Here is a 20,256-nt window from a genome sequence, read left to right as displayed (position 1 = left end):
TTCTACAAAGTTACAGACTGAAGCTTTAATTTATCTAAAGTTTTAGACCTCCAGCTTGTGCACCGTTGGCCTTTTAGCTTCCTGTGAGTTACAGAGGGGACTTATTGCAGGAGACGGACATTGTCATTGTCACAACACTCAGAGAAACAACTGAAGACACCACACTTCTTGTCTAATGCATTGGCTTGGGTTACGGATGTCCAACAGTTAGTTTGGTAGAAAACAAAACCTCCTCAGAACACTAAGGGATCATCATACAAAGTGCACATGTTGCATACCAGAAACTAAGGGCACCCATGTCACCTGCATTAGACGAGGGCGGCGTGATCTGGGTATCGTCAGTTGCTCACTTACGTGAACGGAAACAGAGCCTTTAAGGTGTGAAATGAACACTCTTCTTCTGTTTTGCCAAGCGGGTGAGGAAAAGAAACGAAAGCAAAAATATGGTGATGGCATTTCAACAGTTTGCACCGTGACAATGAGGGAAAGAAGCATCAGATGACACCTATTAGTCATATTTCAACCATTTCATTATTTGGTGAACACAAAAATAACATCACATATTTACATTTAATAAATAGTTACTTCTGAAATTACTCTCAGGTGTGGCGACAGAGGTCACGTGACCTTTGCGTGGTACTTTACAACAGAGCAGAGTACAAAACAAGGCGTTCAGGAGCAGATACAAAAGTGGTACTACACTAGACTTAGATATAGAAAATGTTCATGCATCTGGACTATAGAACATGCTGAGCTACAGACTACATAGTTCATGTTTCAGTACATCAAAACTATTTAGACTCTATTAGAAAGTATTTGAAATCAAACACAGGATTTATATTCATAAAGCATCTGTTAAAATGCTAAATACGCATGTGCAAAAAGTGTTAATTGCTATTTTCCGAGACATGACAGAACGAGTAGAAAGGATCTCTCATTGAGAATGAATACAGTATATCAGGTATTATTATACAATGCATAACTCCCCCCGCCCCCTTCACAGCAGTAAACATGAAAAATAAAAGTACTTCTGTCAAGTATTTAGTCCTAAAGTTTATTTTCTCAGAAATCTTAGACATCTGTTTATTTACAATATATCGATTTTTCCCCCACGTTGTATTCTGATCAATGGGACACACACGAGCACAGACACCAACTGAAGGACGGAGGTAAAGGGGGAACGGAAAGAAAGATGGATGACAGAGGGCTTAGTACTGCGGAGGAGCGTGTACCCTTTTAGTCTTTATCCGAGCCGGAGTGTCCTGGGGGTATCGAGACGGGGAGTCGGTGAGGAAAACCTCCACGTCGTCAGGCACTTCTTCGAGAAAGTTGGAGGGGACCAGGCCCTTGTGTCCGTTGAGTTCGCCCTGGGGAGGACACACACGGACAAAAACACACACACATACACAGTGAGTGTCTCGCTTTCTAACGTCTTTATCTCTATTTCTCCGCCTAACTCGCTCTCTCTCTTTCTCTCTCTCTCTCTCATCTTTATCGCTGTTCATCTACCTTTGAAGTTCTCTTTCTTTCTCACTCCCTCTGTCTCCTCACTAAGTCTCTCTATCCCTCTATTGAATAGAGGGAGAGAAAGTGAAGAGAATAGAGTCTATTCTCTTCACTTTCTCTCTTAACTCTCTTCTTCCACATGCCTGCTCAGAGTCGAGTTACCAAATGTTGTCACAGGAAAAGGGAAACAATTCTGTACTCACATAGTAAAATCCGTCTTCGTCTATTTCACCAAATACTGTGATGACATCGCCGGCACAGAACGTCAGCTCAGCCTGTTGTAGGAGAAGAAGAAACACGTGGCTCAGATGGTTTCGCTCTGGCCGCACGGACGTGCTTCACAGCAGCTTGAGTTCCGGTCTAAATCATCAAACACTACAAGGGTTTGATGATTCTGCTCTTCCTCCAAGTCAATTTGATGCATCTTAAATCTGAGTGTTAAATTCAGACTGTTGCTGCTACAAAAAGGGCTTAAAAAAACAACAACAACAAAAATGCATCAAATGTTGGAAGTTTGAGGAGGGGATTGGAAACACACAACGTATCTCTCCCACAGGATCGTCTGGAAACAAACTCAATGTATATGTGGGTGAAGAAGAGACACAAAGACCAAACTGAGGAGGGGCTCAGGCAATGTATGGGGGAGGGGTGGGGGGGAGGGGGGGCAGAGGGGGGGGTCACAGCCCGTCACCTGAACGCCACCTCCTTCTTAAACACTGAAATGGGAGAAGAAAGACACACAGAGCTGCACAGTACCTTACCCTCCTCACCCTCACTCACCTCCTCATTCAGTCTGCCTCCCTCATACTGTGTGGTGGCAGTGCCAATAGAAAGGTGAGAGTAAGTCAAACCAGCGGAGGGTGGACGGACGGCCCAAGATGTGCAACACAAGTACCGTAAGCCCGTTCCACACATGCGAACCGGAAAACGGAGCAGGAATGTTACTGTGAGTAACCGTGACAGCCGCGTGCCTCACTGCTTTTTGCTCTTACTCCACCTCATGGACAGAAGCGCCCTGATCTCCGAATCCAGCTTCCTGTGCATGTGTGAAAGGGGCTTTGAAGTCACTGAACAGCCCAAAGTATAAGCTCCTTAGTTGTGATTTTGCGATTGTTTGTTTGTCTGCGCGTTGACAAATTTGAATTGGCCTTGACGTTGGAGGTGAACGGTCCAAAATAGAAGCTTTGGAGCTGCAGCAGGAGCAGGAGCAGACACGTACCTCCACATCCACGTTGGGGGAGCTCTCTCGCGGGTCGTAGTCGTACAGGGCCACCATTCTGCGGGTCGACGTCGGGTGTTGACGCCCACTCCGCCGGTTCCTTTCTGTGAGGAGAAGAAAAAGAAGAGGGAGACACAAGCAGGAAAAAGATATTAAATAAATCTGGACTAATGTGAGAAAAAAAAGGACGTGATGATTATTGATCGTCAACACTCTACTGGCAAAAGCACTTCACAGATCAAAGGATAAGATTGAAAAAAAAAATAGCAAGAACAAAGCGGAGAGCACGGCAGCATCTCGCAGGACACCGACCTCTCTTGGATTTTCTGGACCTGCGATTTATTGAGCGTCCATCTTTGAAACGGTCGCAGTTCACTTCACAGGAAAGCAGAGAAAAAAATAGAGGTGGGGAAGAGTAAAGAAAGGAGAGAAAGGTCAGGGGAGTGAAGCTCGGCAGGCAGAGAGACGCAGGTCACCATCAAGCCGAGAGAGAGAGAGAGAGAGAGAGAGAACGAGACGAGAGGAACGTGTTCTCACCTAACTTCTCCACAGGAGTATTGAGTGGGAGGAAGCCCTGGTCGAGCAGCTGGTCCATCATGTCGTCGTCCTCTGTTTGGATCTCGGACACCATGTTACAGGGAATCAGACCCATGCGGTCACGGATCTCTGCCCTGTAGAATCCATCTGTGTCTTTATTCCCAAACACCTAAAGGAAGATGTGAGATCATGAGAAACAGGACTGGAGAGATCACCACTACATCCTGAAACATGGCTGCCAGAGAGCCGGAGTAAGCACAGACTAAGACTTCTTTCCTGTCAACATTACAAGCTGCTAGACGCAAATATTGCAAGAATGAAAGACAGGCTGAGTGCCATTAAAACATATTTCTGCATTTAAGCAAAAAAAAAGCAAAAAGCAACAGTAGCCGGATCAGACAGCACAAACACTTCTGCTTCTGTGTTTGTAGTTTCAGTCCAGCACCTTGATGATCTGTCCTTCCTTGAAAGGCAGCTCCTCATCAGCCGCGTCCGGGTTGGGAGACATGGACCTGGGGTCGTAGTCGAAGAGAGCCACGAACACGCGGGTCAGCTCCTCCAGCTCCGACTCCTCGTAGTACTCCAGGGATCGCCGTCCCCGCCTGCGTCCGCCGTAGCCGTCTGAAACATAGAGGAGGCCTCTGCTGCTACTACCAGCCTTATACAGCCACGCTGGCTGCAGAGGCAATGAGAGCAGAAGATGTCTGTTTGTTAGAGCTGACGGGGGGAGAGGGTGATGAGATGCATGTGTGAAAAAAGAGCCGCCGATGGAATGCAATCATTTTGCTTTCAATTGAGTTTGTTTTCCTATTGTGCGTTCAGACTAAAGGCAAAGGCAAATTTTTTTTTGTTTTCTTTCTTTCTCTTCTGGCTCAAAACAGAGAGGTTCTTCTTCTTCGTTCACACATCTGTTATTGCCGGCTTGATGGAACACGTAACAGCAGCAACCACACAGCACACACGTGTCAAGCGGTTGTCAGGTGCGAGGGGGGGGGGGGGGACAAAGCGAGCGAGCGTGAGGAGGATGGAGGTAACATGTCGCGCGACACTGTTACTCAGTGCTGTTTCACCGCCGTGCCGTAAATAAACATGCAGCTCTCCAGGCGGCCAGCACAAGGGACAGGCAGGAGGGGGTTAATGTCATGCATAGTCCACATGTGGAAACCATGTGAATCCGAAAGGCAGATGAGGCATCCGACCCCCCCAGGGAGATAACACACGGAACGCCCCAGCAGTTCCTGCCAGTGCAGTTATCAGGGACAGTGGGGGGGCAGGAGGGGGCGGGGCTTGTTATGGATCACCATGTTGAGGTGAATGTTCCAGTGGCAGAGCTGTCAGTCTGGGTGAAGTCTCGGTCTTATGCGACCAAAGCTGAAGCGGTTGGAATATGCGTGTTCAAGCAGATGTTACATGTGCGAATTGCGTTTGGTAAGCGGTTGCGCAACAGCATGACACCAACAACAACAACAACAACAACAACAAGGCGCACAAACTCATCGAGTAATGTCTCCCTCCTTCTCACTGTACGGGGGAACGAGCCATGCAAAATTAACAGGGACACAATGGTGACTAGACCACAAAGGTGAGAAGGAGAAGCTGAGGAAGAGGAGGGTGGGGGGGGGAGCGTCAGTGGGAGGGAGGGAGTGGTTGAGTAGGTGGGTGGGGTTGAGGTTTCTGGGATTGAAGGCGTACATACAGGGGAGGGGGGAGGGAAGGGGGTTCATTCTCCAGCAACGGGGGGGAAAAGTGGCCAGTCTCGTCTTCCACGTCAGCTAAGCTTAAACTGAGGCTCAAACAACACAGGCTAACTATCCGGCGTGGAAGACCACCGTTCACTGATGACATCACTGCATGTATTCACAAATGAGTCCTGCTCCTTTTGCCGTCAGTCATTGTCAGGGTGAATTGTCATCTTGGGAAGAGAGGCTGCACCACATACCATGTCGATGCTCTGAGGACTTAGATCGCCAAATCCTGCGCGGAGCTACACTGCCATAGTAAACATCCTCCTTGACAGGGGAGAGGATCCCCTCACTCCCCTCACTGTTACTGTCCATGGTGATCTCTACAGAAGACACCAATCACAGCGTTACGGTCAGAGATCCCCTGCACACACACACTCTGCTCTAACCCCATGGCCCATCAATCAATCATGCTGAGACAGGGTGATGAGTTTGCCCTTAGATGGCGGTAGGGGGGGAGGAGGAGAGGGGAGGGGGGAGGGGGGGGGGGGTCACTTGGTGTAAAACAGCAATGCTGGCTGGCATTGTTGTGGGAAGGTCAAATTAAACAAGTTAGCCCAGAGGAGATAGCCACAGGAAGTTTATCTGGGATACTTTCCTGCAAAAACTGCATGTGAACCCGGATCCAGCTTATGAGGATGGGACAACAACATAAACCCCACAAAAAGGCTCTATGGGAGAGATGGAGAGCTGGGCTCACATGGGTAAAGGGGAACACATGGTATACACAGCACAAACATCAGTGTGAAGCCCTGTAGGTTCGGATGAGGCGTCTCCTCGTGTGGTGACCTCACTAACCAATGGATGGGATGGGTCGCCGCTGCGGGGGGGTGCCGATGTGAACCGGCCTCCTCCCTGAGTGGTCCAGGTGATCCGCCGAGCGTCCGTGTGACGTCGAGTTCCCAATTATCTTTAGAGTAAAACAAACAAACAGCGGCTTAGAGGAGAAGCTGCACAGAAATGACAAAAACCATTTCACAAAAGAATCCCAAAATCCAAAACGTCCATAAAGGCAAATGACTCGTGGCTTCCATTTGTCCTTATGGAGGAACAACGTAACAGGAAAGAAACCCAGAAAAACAAGAGCCAAACCCAATAAACCAACAAAACCATCAACAGAAGGAAAAACAAAAATCAAATGAACTCCCATCACAACGACATGGAGCGGTTAGAAACGCATCAGACGTTTAGCTAAAGACCATTTGTTTTGTTTGTTTTGTTCTGTGCATGTCGGCGCCAAGATGAGAAAAGTCAGCGAATGGTGGCAGGAACGATGACAGCGAAGGAGAGAGAGAGAGAGAGAGACAATAACATGCACTCAAATTATTGATCTGTACTGCAACAAAGGGAAAATGTGATCAAATCAACACTTTGAGGAAATGCAGAGTTAGATTTATGCTGATTTCAAAACAACCATTTATTACTTTAGTTGCAGTATAATCAAAAAATTCAATGTGCATGTAAACGAATAAAGAGGGGACAGGAAAGAGAGAGAGAGAGAGAGAGAGAGAGTATACAGAAGAGAGGATGTAGTGAGATGCTGTTAGCTGCTCAGAGCCTCGACAACCAGGCTCGCTATTACAACCTTTTCAAAGAATTAACATACTGTATGAGAAATGACGAAGAGGAGATCAGGTCAAGCTGAGAGAACAGAGAGAGAAGCGAATATAAGACAAGACTAGTGGGTGCGAGACAGTGAATGAGACGATCTGCCGGTTTTTGAAATGCGAAGCCGAACACGCTGGAGAGCTCCAAACACTGAGGCTGCGGCTCTACAGGGGGGAGACGGGGAGGAGCACACATCAGGAACCACAGCTGGCCAGCGAGAAGGCATGGCCGAGGGGGAGGGGGGTGGGGGGGCGCGGCACTACGTCTTTGTGCACACACACACACACACACATACACACCCAGCTGAGGTCGAGCTGCTGCTTTCCTTGTCATGGAAACTTTCCCCTCAAAGACATGAGAAACCAAAACTGAGTTAAATGGCCTTTAGGTAATCAAAAGTCTGACTCCACCTGAGCTTTAAACAAAGTAAGTCACACAAAAGAAAGCATCAAATCAGACCATGGACATGTGAACAAAATACTAAACCCAACAAAACAAAAACAAAAAGAACAGACAACATTAAGAAGATGGCTGCTGCTTGCTGATGGAATGTACGGCGTAAAGTCTGAATCACACACCAGCGGCTGGTCCCGGTTGAGCCTGGACAAAGACTGGGCTCTAGCCTCTCTGTGGGGGCTGTAAAAGCCCCTGTCCAGCTCGTTCAGCCTGCCCTCGCTCAGCGCCCCCTCCCTGGAGTAGCTTCCAAGCCCCGCCTCTCGCCCGGGCCCAAAGTGCTCCCTGCTCCTAAAGTCGCCCGTGTGCACCAGCTTTACCGCAGACACATACATGTCCTGCATGCATATGTCCTCATCCATGCTGCTCTGCCGGGTCAGAGTTCTTTTGCGGCCCATGGCCAGCGCCCGTCGCTCCACGGGTCCCTCGCAGTGGATGATGCGTACGGGTCCTCTCATGGGGCTCCCGTGGGCATAGTACCCTCGATGACCCAGGCCTAGAGAGCCTTCTTCCTCACTCCCGCAGTCCAAACCGCTGTCAGGGCTCTTGGTGTTCTGGCGGTTGGGTCGCCCGAGGCTGCGTTCCTCCGTGTAGCAGTAGCGGCTGTCAGTGAAGCGAGGGGAGGAGCGCTGGCGCTGCAGGTGGCGGGAGCTGTTGCTGGAGGCCTGGTGGTCGTGTGTGCGGGCGTCCTGCTCATACATATTCCTCCGCTGAGTGTGCGGCGTTCCTGGCCGCCCGCCTCCCTCGAAGCACAGACGCTGGCCCGAGCTGTCCAAGCCGTCCGTCTCCTCCTCAGCCACCTCGGGGATGCTGTGGAGGCGCTTGCTGCGGAGGGACTTCTGCTTCACCACCTCCCTCTGGAGGTCCCAGCAATCCCTCTCCTCAGCAAGGTCCTGACGTCTGTAGTACGCCTTCAGTCACCAGCAGGAGGCAACGTCCCGCATTTTCACAGTTCAGTCAGATTCAGTTCAATTCAAAAGGTGCAAGATTGTTTTGTCAAGGTTTTGTTTTGAGGGGGTGTATAGTTTTTGGAGGTTTTAGAACAGGCAGGAAACAACACAGTGTGTAAATTAAATAAATGGGGGGAAAAGACAAAATAAAGACAGAATTAGTTATTTGTGGCAATGTAGTAAGACATGCAGTCTCATTCCATGAGGAGGAAATGGCATGCTCTGATCAGGAATCTATGAAGGCTGAGACATGAAGCCAGAAAGCAAGTCTGGGTGTGGAGGTTAATTGAGGAGAAGAAAAGTTGAAGCATTTCAATCCAAACAAAAACCTGGGATATAAATGAGGGGCAGAGAGGTGCAGATGAGGGACAAGTACAAACAAACAGCAAGGAGGAGGAAGGGAACATGAACACAGGGATCGATAAAAGAAAAGAACAATGTGAAGTGGAGTGAGGACATGAAGCAACATCAGAGTCTAATAACAATGTCAAATATGTACAGAGTTTCCATTGATGTCCTCATAGAAAACAATAAGATGGCTACATATTACAGTTCACCCTTATCCAATCCGCCATTAACAACATCAAGTTGAATTGCTCTTTTAATGCACACAAACTAATATTTTTTCGTTAAGGCTGGACACACACTGGGCGATGTAACACCAGTAACACTCCGAATTCACATTCAGCGACCTCAGGGCCAAATTTCAGCTGGGATCAGCTTGTACAGTGTGAAGGAGGCAGCGACTTCCAGTTAACTGAGCTGCCGGGCAAATTACTTACACGTCAGAAATTTTGACCCAATGCGGGCGAAAAGCGTCCAGAGTCAATTTCTCCATTCACCCATGTCGCTCAGCTTCCTTTGTCAGTTTGCGCAACGCTAGAAAGACAAGTGAGCTCCTTTTCTTTTTTTGACTCTGTCGCTGTAGAATCCTTCATTCTTTACGCAAAAAAATGGAATCGTACAGAGCGTGCCCAGCTTAAAGCTTATTTGCTGAACTACAATCAGGTGAATAATAAACAAGGAGGCGTAGCATTGGTGTACAGATCAATGCACCAATGACTGCGCTTTTTAAATGCCCAATTTCTTTACAGACACAACCCGAAGAATCCTACGTTGGTTTATCGTCAAATCAGAGGACAAACCAGCCAATGTGCAGCATCCCCATAGCAACCAACCAGTGTGATCAGTGGCAGATTGGCCCAAACACTCACACAAACCAAATGGAGACAAGTTTACATCTACATTGACAATAAGAGAACGCAAACATCGGGGCATGAGACAGACGTAACCCAAAGTGAATATTTTCATTTAAGTACTCACTTAAATGAGATTCCCGTATGCACTTGATATGCCATGACCCGTTCATATTCTACACAATATCACATTCTTAAATAATTGCTCACACGACTTTAACACTTTTTCGTTGCAGTATAAAGTACACCCAAATGCAATGCAGACCACATATAAACACTGCATCTTTCAGTTTACAGCCTCTGGTCTGGCATGCTGCACACACAGATACGCACGCACGCACGCAGCCATTCCCACCAGCTCAGCTGAACCAGAGAAGCAGTGCTGGGGAGGCGGGGGCGGGGGCGGGGGGTGGAAAAGTGGGAGCACAAGGCACAAAGGAGCTCAGCCAAGCAAAGGCACAACGGGGCCTGGTGCTAGAGAGAGCAACCGACCCACTAACCACGCCCACTTTCTCCTGCCCCTCCCCCGGTCCGCCCCCACGCGCCGGGAGGTGTGCAGTAGGTACCTTCAGGGTGTTGTGGGAGTTGATGCTACGCCTGCGGCCTTCCTCCAGCTGCATCTCAGAGTACAGGTCCTCCTCGTCCTCCTCCATGATGTCAGACAGGTCTGAGCCGCGGCTGCTCTCCGTGTGGTACTCCTCGCTGTGGCTGTAGTGTGGGTAATGGTGCTGAGGGAGACAAGAGGGACGGAGAGTGGAGAACGAGCAAAGGTGTGGTTTGTTCTAAAGAGGCCTTGCGGTCGTGCTCCGTCCTCTTTTCATTCTGGTGACATAGTTGAGGCTGGGTTAGATTTGAAAAGGTCACTATGACTGAAGAGACAAACAAAAGCATCCATTAACACCAAAATGTCAATGAAGAAGAAATCGGCCTCGAAAACAATGTGACTGAAATCTAAAGAAGCACGTTGTTTTGCTTTGCCGCTGGCTTTTCTGTGAAGTACCTGTCTGCCCAGCTCGGAGCCTCGGAGGAATTCGTCCACCGAGGCTCCTCTCCTCCTCGCATGAGGGGAATCGTAGCCATCCTCCTCCTCGTCAGAATTAAGTGGATGCAGGGCGTTACCTCGGTCACTGAAGATGTTCCTCTTCTCGGCCTTGAAAAGACACAGCGTGAGTCGGAGAATAAAATATTGTACTGAATTATAAAACAATACATCATTTAGTGAAATATATCATTTTCAAACGAGCCTTCACACACCCGGTTGCCCTCGGCGAACACTCTCTGAGCAGCTTCCCTGGCCATGGCCTTGGCGATGGTGTTGGGGATGGGCACTCCCTGAGGCTGTGGCAGGATCCTCTGAGGAGAGGGTGAACGCCGGGGCTGGAAGGGCGGGGGCTCCAGGTTGGATCCACGCATGGGAGGCAGCGGAGAGGGGCAACGCTCCCAGGGCTGGGCTGGCCGCAGGCCCGCCTCACGGTCTTTGGTTTCTGGCTCTCTGGCACTTACTAGGGGTTTAGACTTGGGCATGGGTTGGCGCTGGAAGTGTGTCTGAGGATGAGGAGGAGGAGGAGGAGGGGGGTGGTGGTGAACGGGCTGCGTGTGAGGCTGTGAGTGTGGCAGCGTGTGGGGTTGAGCTCGAGGAAGAGGCTGGACCTGGGGCTGGGGGTGAGTTGGGGGATAGGTGGAGGGGTAAGGAGGGTGTGTCTGCGTGTGTGCTGGGTGGGGCATGGAATGGGCGGGTGCAGTGGAGCGGTGAGAGAGTCGCGGAGAGCCCAATAGATTGTGTGGGATGATGGCCACGGCCGAGTCCTGGGACTCTCCCTGTGTGGATAACGTCCTGACAATCACCTCCCGCGCCTCCAGACACTGAATCCTGTTTAACTCCACCGTCGCATAGTCTGCCGTAGGATACAAGACCTCTGCTATCTGCATTCACACAGGGCAAAGGTCAAAGGGCAAATCAGAAGACCAGCATGTATTTGGCACATTACTGTGATTTGTGTGTTTGTGTGCGTTAATGCTTACGCTGCAACACAAATTCCCTAACAGGACACTAAAATATATCTTAGCTTTTCTGAATAGACAGTATTCAAGGCTTTACTCTAGCGCCCACTGTAGGCCAGTTGGAGAAGAGTCATGATTGTTTGTCCCTTGGCTCTCCTCATGCTGGATTTACAAATAGATAGTGTGTAACCATAGAGGACAGACACACATGCACACAGTGTCGTGATGTTAGCGGTTTCTGCAAGTGCATGCCTTACATGATTCCTGTAATCATCATCATCATCATCATGTCCTGCACTCCTCAGCTTTGTATCACTTCTCCAGGAGATGGCATGAGAGCTCTACTCACAGACGCTGGCAAATCAAAGTACATTTCACTGTTTCATAAAAGCTTTTTCTGACATGATACCTTTTGTCCCTTTGTGCACACAGCGTAGCCGATCACACTCGCTCCGTTAGACGTCCCGGCCGGCGTCAAAGGTGGCGGCGTCCATCTGACTTGCAGGACCCCCGATGTCTGACCACACTGGACCTGCACGTCCTGGGGAGGGAGCGGGGGCCCTGGGGAGCGCAACAAACACACAGCTCAACACTGTTTCTGCCCACTTCATCACAATGGGAACTTGCTGATGTCAGCACTCTCACACTGGAGAACCCTTCCACGGAGCGATTTCTCCCTGGATCAGTTTAGGGTGACTGAAGCTAATCAGTCAGATCAGGACTCAAACATTCTGAGGTAGAAAGTGGCGTCAATCCATAAAATGTTACACAGATTGTTCGAGCAGACTACAAACACTCAGAGATGGGCTGGGAAACAGTCAGTACATTTAATATCCTTATTCTCTCTGTGCATATTCATCATGAGCATGTTGAGGTTTGTATAGGCGTATACTGACGCCCATGTTACGTGGTTGAGAGAGAGCACAGTTTGCCAACATTCTGCCACGCACGCAAACACAGATTCCCACTGATGATATGCTACAGATTCTGCGGGGGAAAAACTGTTATCATTTCATCACAAACTGCGATTTCCACAATCTGCCGGTGCTGCGTGCAAACTAACCGCCGTGTCCGTCTGTGCCGTGCTGGCCGGCTCGCTGGCTGCTCCCCTTTGCTCACATGGCCAGCAGATGCAGTCAGCAGTGTGTCGGAGCTGCAAAGCACAGCTGAAAACCTGCGTCAATATGATCTTAATCACTTTTCTGTGCCGTGCGCCGGCGGTACCATCTCTCTCTCTCTCTCTCTCTCTCTCTCTCTCTCTCTCTCCCTCTCTCTGTGTGTCAGAAGATTTCATTTCCTCTAGTCATTTCTGAAGACGGCTGCTGTAAACAACAAGCTCCTCCAAGAGCCCAGATGAGTTTAAAAGGGATATTTCAGCGGTGCTACTTTCATTACTACAAGACGCAGACGTGGATACTGAAGTGATGTGGTTTGAGTGATATTAATATAAATGCATCACTGATAAATCACACGGTTAAAGAACGCAGAGTGTGAAAACCTGACAGTGTTAACAGACACTGCCGTCTTTATTGACAACCCTCCTCCATCACAGACACTGAGACTGTTGCAGATGCCTGATTAACACGTTCCACAGGTAGATCCTTTAATGGACTCCTTCTCTCTTAATCTCATCTTCCACAGCCTCCTTCTACGTTATCAAACACACACCATTAAAAGCGGCAGCAACAGCGGTTCAACTTCCATTGCCCACCAAGTTGATGGTGTACTATATTGGTGTGTTCTGTGAAAGAACGGAGATCAATCACATGAACTGGGGCGTCTGTCCTCATCGTATGATGTGATCGGGTGTGAGGTCATCACTAGTCATCATTCGGTCATGTTTTAAAAGCAGCAAACATGTCCACGTCCATGTTCTAATTCACTACTGCCCACGATTGAATAACAACACTGATACTCGTCTCTACAGGCATGGAAAACCGGGCCAGAAATGGAGTTGGCTGTGGAAATATTCACCATTATTCTCACTTCAAAATGATTCAAATGTAGCCAGCCTGTAAGCCTGCGAGGCCTCAGTGTTCCCATCCTGCCAGCAGCAAAGCAACATGGAGACACATTCCACAGATTACACTCCAATATTTACAATCACTTCTAATGTCACTAAAGGTGTGTGTGTCTCTTTTTACAGGCTCTGCCGCTTATCACAGCGCTACACACAATGCTTAGGGGGCAAATTAAAAGTGTGCGAGCCCGTTGTTTGTAAATGTAAAGGGCTTCAAGCTCTAAATAAATAGAGAGCTGCATTTACTGTCAGTTCTTCAATGATCTACACAGCTTAATACCAGATGACCTGAGACTGAACACAATTTTAATGACTTTTTGGTATTTGGTATACATTTGAGTATTCCGACATGTACAACTAGAAGTTACTCATACCTCCTCCCTGCCCAAAAAGTGTCACTGAAATCCATCAGTAACTTTCCAGTGATCCTCTCAACAGACAAACAGAGAACACACCCTACGTGACAGAGGTAAGTGTGTAGATGAGTGAGGCTGACCTGCATGCTGAGTGCAGAACTCCGCAGAGATCTCCCTCTTCTCTCTCTGGGCCAGAGAAAGCTGCCAAGGCACCTGATGTGGCTGGGCCACAGCCTTCACCTTGTTCACCATCATGGGCTTCAGGTTGAAGAATTTGTACTTATAGCCTCCGGCCTTCACCATGTCGTACTCTGCGCCGTTGAGGAAGATGGTGTGACTGTAGTTGCTGTTGCTGGGCATCCAGGAGAGCTCAGCAGAAGCCTGTGTGATGTTGTCCACCCGCAGGTAGTACGGCGCCACCACCACATCCTTTCCTACCAGCAGAGTGCAGCGCAGCTCGTCTGACGGCCCTCTGTCCGTGATGCACTGCACCGAGATGCGGTAAGTGTTGGTGGCCAGGTTGAGCTTCTCAATGAGAGACTTTGTCCTGCCCCCAAACGGGACACTCATCCGTACCTCCTTATCCACCAAGACATTGTATCCACTGATGGAGCCCCAGCCCGGTGGTACCACAGGAGAATCCCAGCCTATAATCACACTCTTGGCCAGTTGTTTAATCAGGCTGATGCGGCGGGGATAAGGCACAACGTCTTCACCGATCTCATCTATGCTAACATCCAAGGTTCCTGTCCCGTTGCTGGAGGAGCCCAGGAGGTCCATGCCCAAGCTGCTGGTGTTTAGACAGTCCAGTTTACTGTCAGACAGCAGGCTACTTAAGCCTGCGCTCGTTACCGTGCCAAGCCCCAGTCTCTGAGACCCCAAGCTACTGTGGTTGAGGTAGCTAGGTTCTTTAGCCGCTTCTCTGTGCTGAGTAGAAGGCGTCTCATCGTCTTTGACAAACTCCACAAAATTGGAGGGGACGAGACCCTGCTGTCCATCCAGCAGCTCTCCTGACAAACAAAGAGGGGCAGAGAACATCAGTGTTGTGGTTGAAGAACTTAAATAATGTATTACTGTATCTATTCATTATATAACACAATGATAATAATCTCAGGTCAGACCTTCATAAAAGCCGTCTTCATCCATTGTACCATAAATGTAGAGGTACTTTCCTGCCACCAGGGGGAGCTCTGCCTCGGGATGCTCATTAGGCCCATCATAAGGGTTGTAACTAAAGGGGAAAATATACAGCAAATCAGGTAAGAAGTTGGTGCACTCATATCATACTTAGCACTAATTATACAGACACAGCGAGAGGCAGATCTGCTGATTGATGCTTTCTAAGTTGGGTTAATTATATTCAGCTGTTTGTTGGCTTGTTTGTTTGTTTGTGGCGTGCACTGCGTGGGTGGACAAGCTGCGGCCCCGCTTCACATATTTATGCTCTGAGGATTCCAATTAGTTTATGTGCTGACAGGTAATTTTCCTGGTTGAAAGAAACACTGCATCATTTTTAAGAGCAGAGCTTAAACGTCTGTGAGCAGAGAGCAAATTATCTCCACAACACGCTGAGCTGCACCTTTTAAAGAGGCAGTTGGGGACTTTTAGCAGATCATCACCCTCACCCACGTCCTCCTTTCAGACTTTTAACAGACTCAGATTTTTGTGTTCCTGAACGATTTCACCACGCACGCAAACAGATCCATATAAGGGCGTTAAATGGCTGGTGGGCACATGTTATAGCCGAAAATGATTGATAATAATTGATTATAGAGGCCTGTTAGGGGAAATAACCTGTTTACAGACCTGTACCGGGCGATGCACAAACGAACTTTTCCTGTGAACTTGGGTCTGGACCTGGTGGTAGAGCCAAGTTCTTTTTCCATCTGATGAAGACAGAGAAGACACAAATACTAGGTCTTCAATAAAGCTAGGGACAGGCTCTTTCACTCCAGTGTCTGTGCTCTGTAATTGGGCGTAAAGAGACATTTAATGGTCTCCCTTCAATCGACTCCCCATAATGAGGCGATGTACCTCAGACAGGAACGCCCGTCCTGCGCTGCTGCCTCGGCCCCGGGTGAGGAACGTTGGCTTGACCGATAGGAGCTCCGGTTTGTCTCCGCTGATCTGGAGCGGCCGGATGAACTCCGAAATCAGAGTTCTAGTCGTCGCCGCCTCATTGCCTGTGGAACAGAATCAGGGTTCATAAGATCGTCAATTCAAATGTGATATAAACTTTCCAAGGTAATAGATCATCTACAAACCAACATTCAAACATGATGTAAAAGTATTAAACACAGCAATTTGTATACATGTACGTTGTTGTTCAAGTACAATCGTAGAACTATTCTCGAGATAGTACTAATATCTGATTTAATACGAGTCCTTTCCTGCTCACCTTTCCCTGTGGGTGCAGCCAGTCCATTGAGGAGCTGCGAGAGGGATTTGTTCGGGGATCCCGGGGATTCGCACAAGGTTAAGGGTTCCGAGCAGAGAATGTCCAACTTCCCAGCCTGAAGCCGGAACTTCTCCAGCTCCTTGGACAGGAGGTTGAACTGCTCGCTCTGACTCCGACATTTTTCTTCCAGTTCGCGCACTTTGGCCTGATGACAGCGAGGGAGGAGGAGAGTGACGGAAAGAAGGAGAAGGAGAAATAATAGAACGAGTAAATGAAGGGAATATCCTGCACACTGTCTGCCATCTACACAAACACAATGGAATGAGACTTGGGACTTGTGTGGCTCAGTGTTTGCAGAGAAATACCTGCAGAAATAAACTCTTAAAGTACTTTCAATAGTACACATGCACAACTTCAGGTAATTCTAATGGCACCATTGCATCAAAGGAACGTGCTTCAGTCAAACACAAAACAAACCAAGCACGGTGTTTACAGAGCAGGGAGCATTGATTATCTTCAACATAATCCACAACATAATCCACACATAAAGTGTCACAGAAATTCCATGTGCTCCAGCTTCATATTTTCAGATCAATGATGGTCAATGAAGAATCACATTTGGATCTTCAGCAGCCAAATATGCCACAGCGGCCATTTGAAGCAAACATGGAATTTTTTTAAGCGCAGTCCAATACACAAGCACACACCTGTTGCATGACTCCTGATGCAGTCCTGCTTACATCCTGAATGCGCTTCATGCAGACAGGTTGTGGGCTTGGACACAAACATGCGACAAAAGCTTTTCCTACGTTAGTTCACTAATGCAGCAGTGAATCAATCGCATCCTAAAGCTCTCAACTGTATGGCAAACAGATGCTTTGTGACACACATGCTGGACAACACTGTTACATGCAATGTTAAAAGTACAAGAGAGCACGATCACACTCAGTGACCCTTCCTTTTGTCTTCATTCTCCCAAAAAGACACTTAATTCTAGATGAAAAAGCTCAGGACTGTAATGCAAGAAGACATCCAAATAACTTCACCACTTCACACCGTGTCACTGATAAACCTGCATCTTCTGCACTCGCCACATCCACTCGGATGTAATTGCGTCCGTGTTTGCACTTTGTGTTCAACAGAAACAAATGTGCTCACCCTGCTGTGTTGATGACTTGTGTTTGTTTGTGTGTGTGTATGCGTGCATCAGTGTGTGGAAATGAGGTCCATCAGTGAGGCCTCAGGCAGCTGTCATTAACTGAAATCTAAGCATATTCATAGTGAGAGTGCTGTGAGTAACGCCCTGAGCCAGACACATCAGTAATAGATGCTTTGTTTGAGTGGTGGGTGTCAAAGATTTATATCCAATATCGAATTATTATTGGAAATAATTGTTTTCTCTCAGAGGCTAAGTTACTGTTGGCCGTTACCAGAAACCCTCCAAAATCATTCAAGTGATTAATGGTGTACAGGCTATAGGCGGCGTTACAGGAAAGTGATTGTCTATCTATAACAAATGTGGAGGACAGTGCATCCTTGGCAGAGGTATGAGCTTTTTGAGAGCCTTCTGATTATAATGCAGCATTCTAGAAGCTAGAAGCAAAAAAAACTCCCCAAACAAACAGGTCCAGTGTAATCTAATGGACTGTACAGGGACAGGCAGAGTCAGAAGAGTCAAGTTAACAAATAAGAGCAATTCTGAAATACCTGCATGCTGTCCAAGTGGTTCTGTATACACACACACACACCACCATACGGCGAAAAGAGACGCAGAAAAGAAATGAAGCACAATTACACGTGTGATCACTCATACACATCCTGAAAGAGAAACACTCGTAAAAATGTAAATGTGCTGTGGCACTCATGCGACTCACTTCATCTCACTACCAGCACACGTTTTTAATTAGTAGATAAATAATGGACATGTGATTCATTGTTGTTCATGATTCATACACTTTCGCTGACAAAAGCTACTTACTAAAGTCATTTTAATGAGGAGGGGAGAGAAAAAAGAAACGATTCAGGCACTGAAGGAAAAGCAGCACAGGGCTCCAGGGGTGGGCACAGGGGGGTTCGGGGGGCCTGACGCTGAACACTCGCTTGTACCACACCAGCAGCTACACGCACGTGCACACACACACCTACCCTCATACCCCCTCACCCACCCACCCAACGTCCACAGGCTCACCTCTAACAGATGGACAGCGCCCTCATGTTCCTTTTTAGCCTCAACCTGAGCCTGGGAGACACAGGGGGGGAGTGTTTCAGTTCAGTTTCAGGACAAATCACCATTGAGCCTAAAAGGTGCAAACCTCTGGATACAGATTTAGATTTTTTTTTTTTACATTTGTAGTATATGACACAGATGGACACCTGGGTAGAACAGAACTTCGTATTTACTTCTAAAAAGCATAAACACGTGATGAGTGCATGTTCCTCTCTTCTTCTTCAGACCCAAAGACACAAAACGCATTCCTACCACACAACAGGGCTCCAGGTTGGGAAATCCATACATGCTGTACATACAAACTCCATCAGGTACTGTGGATATTGTTTACCATTTTCACGTGTATTATACTGTATATTTTGTATGCAAAAAAGGAACAAAGCGAGCAATGTCAGACAGTAAATATTAACCCCTGACTGACTGCTTGTCTGAATTTGTCCTGGTATAACACCAGATATCAGCAATATAGACTGAAACCAGTGTATATCTGAAACTGTAATATAAAGGCCGGTGCACTGAGGCTTGGGTCGTATAGAAAAATTGTACTGGAGGACTTGACACTAGTTTACTTTTTGGGAGGATTGGAACATCTGGTCTGGGAGAAAAACAAGTGTTCCAAATGAACGCCAACACATCTGTGGGCTTTACAATTTCATAAATCTTTGCGGGCAATTAACGCAGGAGAACACAGAGAGCAGCCAGTGTCTGCAGGCAGATAAAGAGCTTCTGCCAACCAGAGAAAACTTGATGAAACTCTGCCCGGTAACGGCCACAGTGTTAGAAGTTTGACAAATGTTACGGCAACAAACGGGACCCAGACTGCAGCGGCTTCCCGACGGAGGAACCAAACTGGTGACAATTGCGATCACGTCCGTGTTATCGGCCATCTCCGCCTTTCGCTGGGCTCGTGTTCACATTACAGTTGGCTCCAGTGCACAGAGGCAGCAGCCCGACCATCAACTGTTCTGTGCCAGCATTCTTTTTCTTTCTTTCTAAAGTGTCGTGTCTGCTGTGGGTTTTTGAAGTGTTTGTTTGATTGATTTGTTTGCTTAACAACAAAGTGGCCCTGATACTGTATGTTGAACGCTGCGTAACGACAGCTTAAAGACGCGGTGAAGAGGATGCACAGGATAAAAATGAAAAAAGGTAGAGAGACGAGCAGGTGAACATATCAGCCAGAGGACAGCTCCATCCTCTGTATCACACTCTATTCATTGTATTCGCATGAATAGAGTGTTTACGCTGACGTTCACCTTTGCCAGGCCGTATGTAAAGCACTGGTGCTTAACAGAAAGCTCTTTGACCCATGACACAGGCTCGGGCTGGGCTAACCAGAGAGCCCGCTGCCCTCTGGCACTGCTGTTACGCAATCTGATTTCCCTTACCTTCTGAAGAAGGTCAATCTCCTGCTGCTTTGCATTGAGTACAGCCAGGGCCTGCTCATGCTCCAACTCTAGCTGCTGCCGCCGCTCTGCAGCCTCGCGCATATGCTGTCCAGGGGGGGTGTGGAGGAGGGGAAGGGTGGAGAGGAGGGGAGGGGGAGGAGTGTGGGTGGCATAGAGGGCGGACATTAGTGGACCTGAAATCCCAATGGTTGCCAAAAATATCACATCTTCAGCATTTGTTCCACACTCAGACATGACACAGGTTTTACATGTGCACACACGCACATACATACACATACACACGCAGGTGCTTGGCAACAGTGCACTGACCTTTAAATCTTTACAGAAAATAAGGAAGACATAAACTAAGCCAGAACAGTTTATGTCATGTGATCCTCACAGAGATCTGATCAAGTTTTGCACACAGAAGGTGCGTATGGATGAGGACTAGAGATGCTTTGCTGTGTGAACAAAAAGTAAACAATCATCAGGTTTGCTGCCCCCTTTAGGTAACACAATACCTGTTGGAAGTCCCATCACTGGGAGCGTTTGAGAAGCTGTCCTCAGCGCTGTTGTCTTTGCATGATCAATACAGGGCTTTAAGTTACATGAAAAGGGTGAGCAAACTCCAGAGCGTGCTCACTGGTCTGTGCTCATC

The 20,256-nt window shown here is 48.0% G+C and overlaps 1 protein-coding gene across 3 annotated transcripts; it reads right to left on the bottom strand.

Moving 5' to 3' along the window:
* Positions 1 to 373: 373 nt before the first annotated feature.
* On the bottom strand, positions 374 to 19,700 carry rimbp2b (RIMS binding protein 2b). Of its 3 annotated transcripts, none has more exons than XM_076154203.1 (20): positions 19,599 to 19,700; positions 18,175 to 18,225; positions 15,987 to 16,191; positions 15,623 to 15,771; positions 15,395 to 15,474; positions 14,710 to 14,819; positions 14,466 to 14,598; positions 13,729 to 14,417; positions 11,622 to 11,773; positions 10,981 to 11,134; positions 10,466 to 10,779; positions 10,212 to 10,361; positions 9,778 to 9,939; positions 5,803 to 5,914; positions 3,708 to 3,883; positions 3,263 to 3,431; positions 2,726 to 2,829; positions 1,710 to 1,781; positions 1,233 to 1,367; positions 374 to 400 (listed from the first exon to the last, which is right to left on the bottom strand). In XM_076154203.1, exons 1-20 carry the CDS (start codon positions 19,698 to 19,700, stop codon positions 374 to 376), a joined length of 3,246 nt encoding a protein of 1,081 aa, XP_076010318.1. The 3 variants fall into 3 exon arrangements, with proteins under 3 accessions (XP_076010318.1, XP_076010320.1, XP_076010321.1); XM_076154205.1 differs by having other exon boundaries at positions 374 to 397; XM_076154206.1 differs by lacking the exon at positions 18,175 to 18,225.
* Positions 19,701 to 20,256: the final 556 nt, after the last annotated feature.

The sequence above is a fragment of the Genypterus blacodes genome, unplaced genomic scaffold (genome assembly GCF_046128005.1).
Source record: "Genypterus blacodes isolate CSIRO-AG114 ecotype Tasmania unplaced genomic scaffold, CSIRO-AGI_Gbla_v1 ptg000061l_1, whole genome shotgun sequence".
Classification (NCBI taxonomy): domain Eukaryota; kingdom Metazoa; phylum Chordata; class Actinopteri; order Ophidiiformes; family Ophidiidae; genus Genypterus; species Genypterus blacodes.
This window is presented reverse-complemented; position numbering and strand designations above follow the sequence as displayed.

Coding starts and splice junctions, on each gene's coding strand:
- rimbp2b (XM_076154203.1), bottom strand. CDS start 19,700: ATGCGCGAGGCTGCAGAGCGGCGGCAGCAGCTAGAGTTGGAGCATGAG. Junction 10,362..10,465: donor TGTTCGCCGAGGGCAACCGG/GTGTGTGAAGGC, acceptor TGTCTTTTCAAG/GCCGAGAAGAGGAACATCTT. Junction 5,915..9,777: donor ACTCCCACAACACCCTGAAG/GTACCTACTGCA, acceptor TTTACTCTAAAG/ATAATTGGGAACTCGACGTC.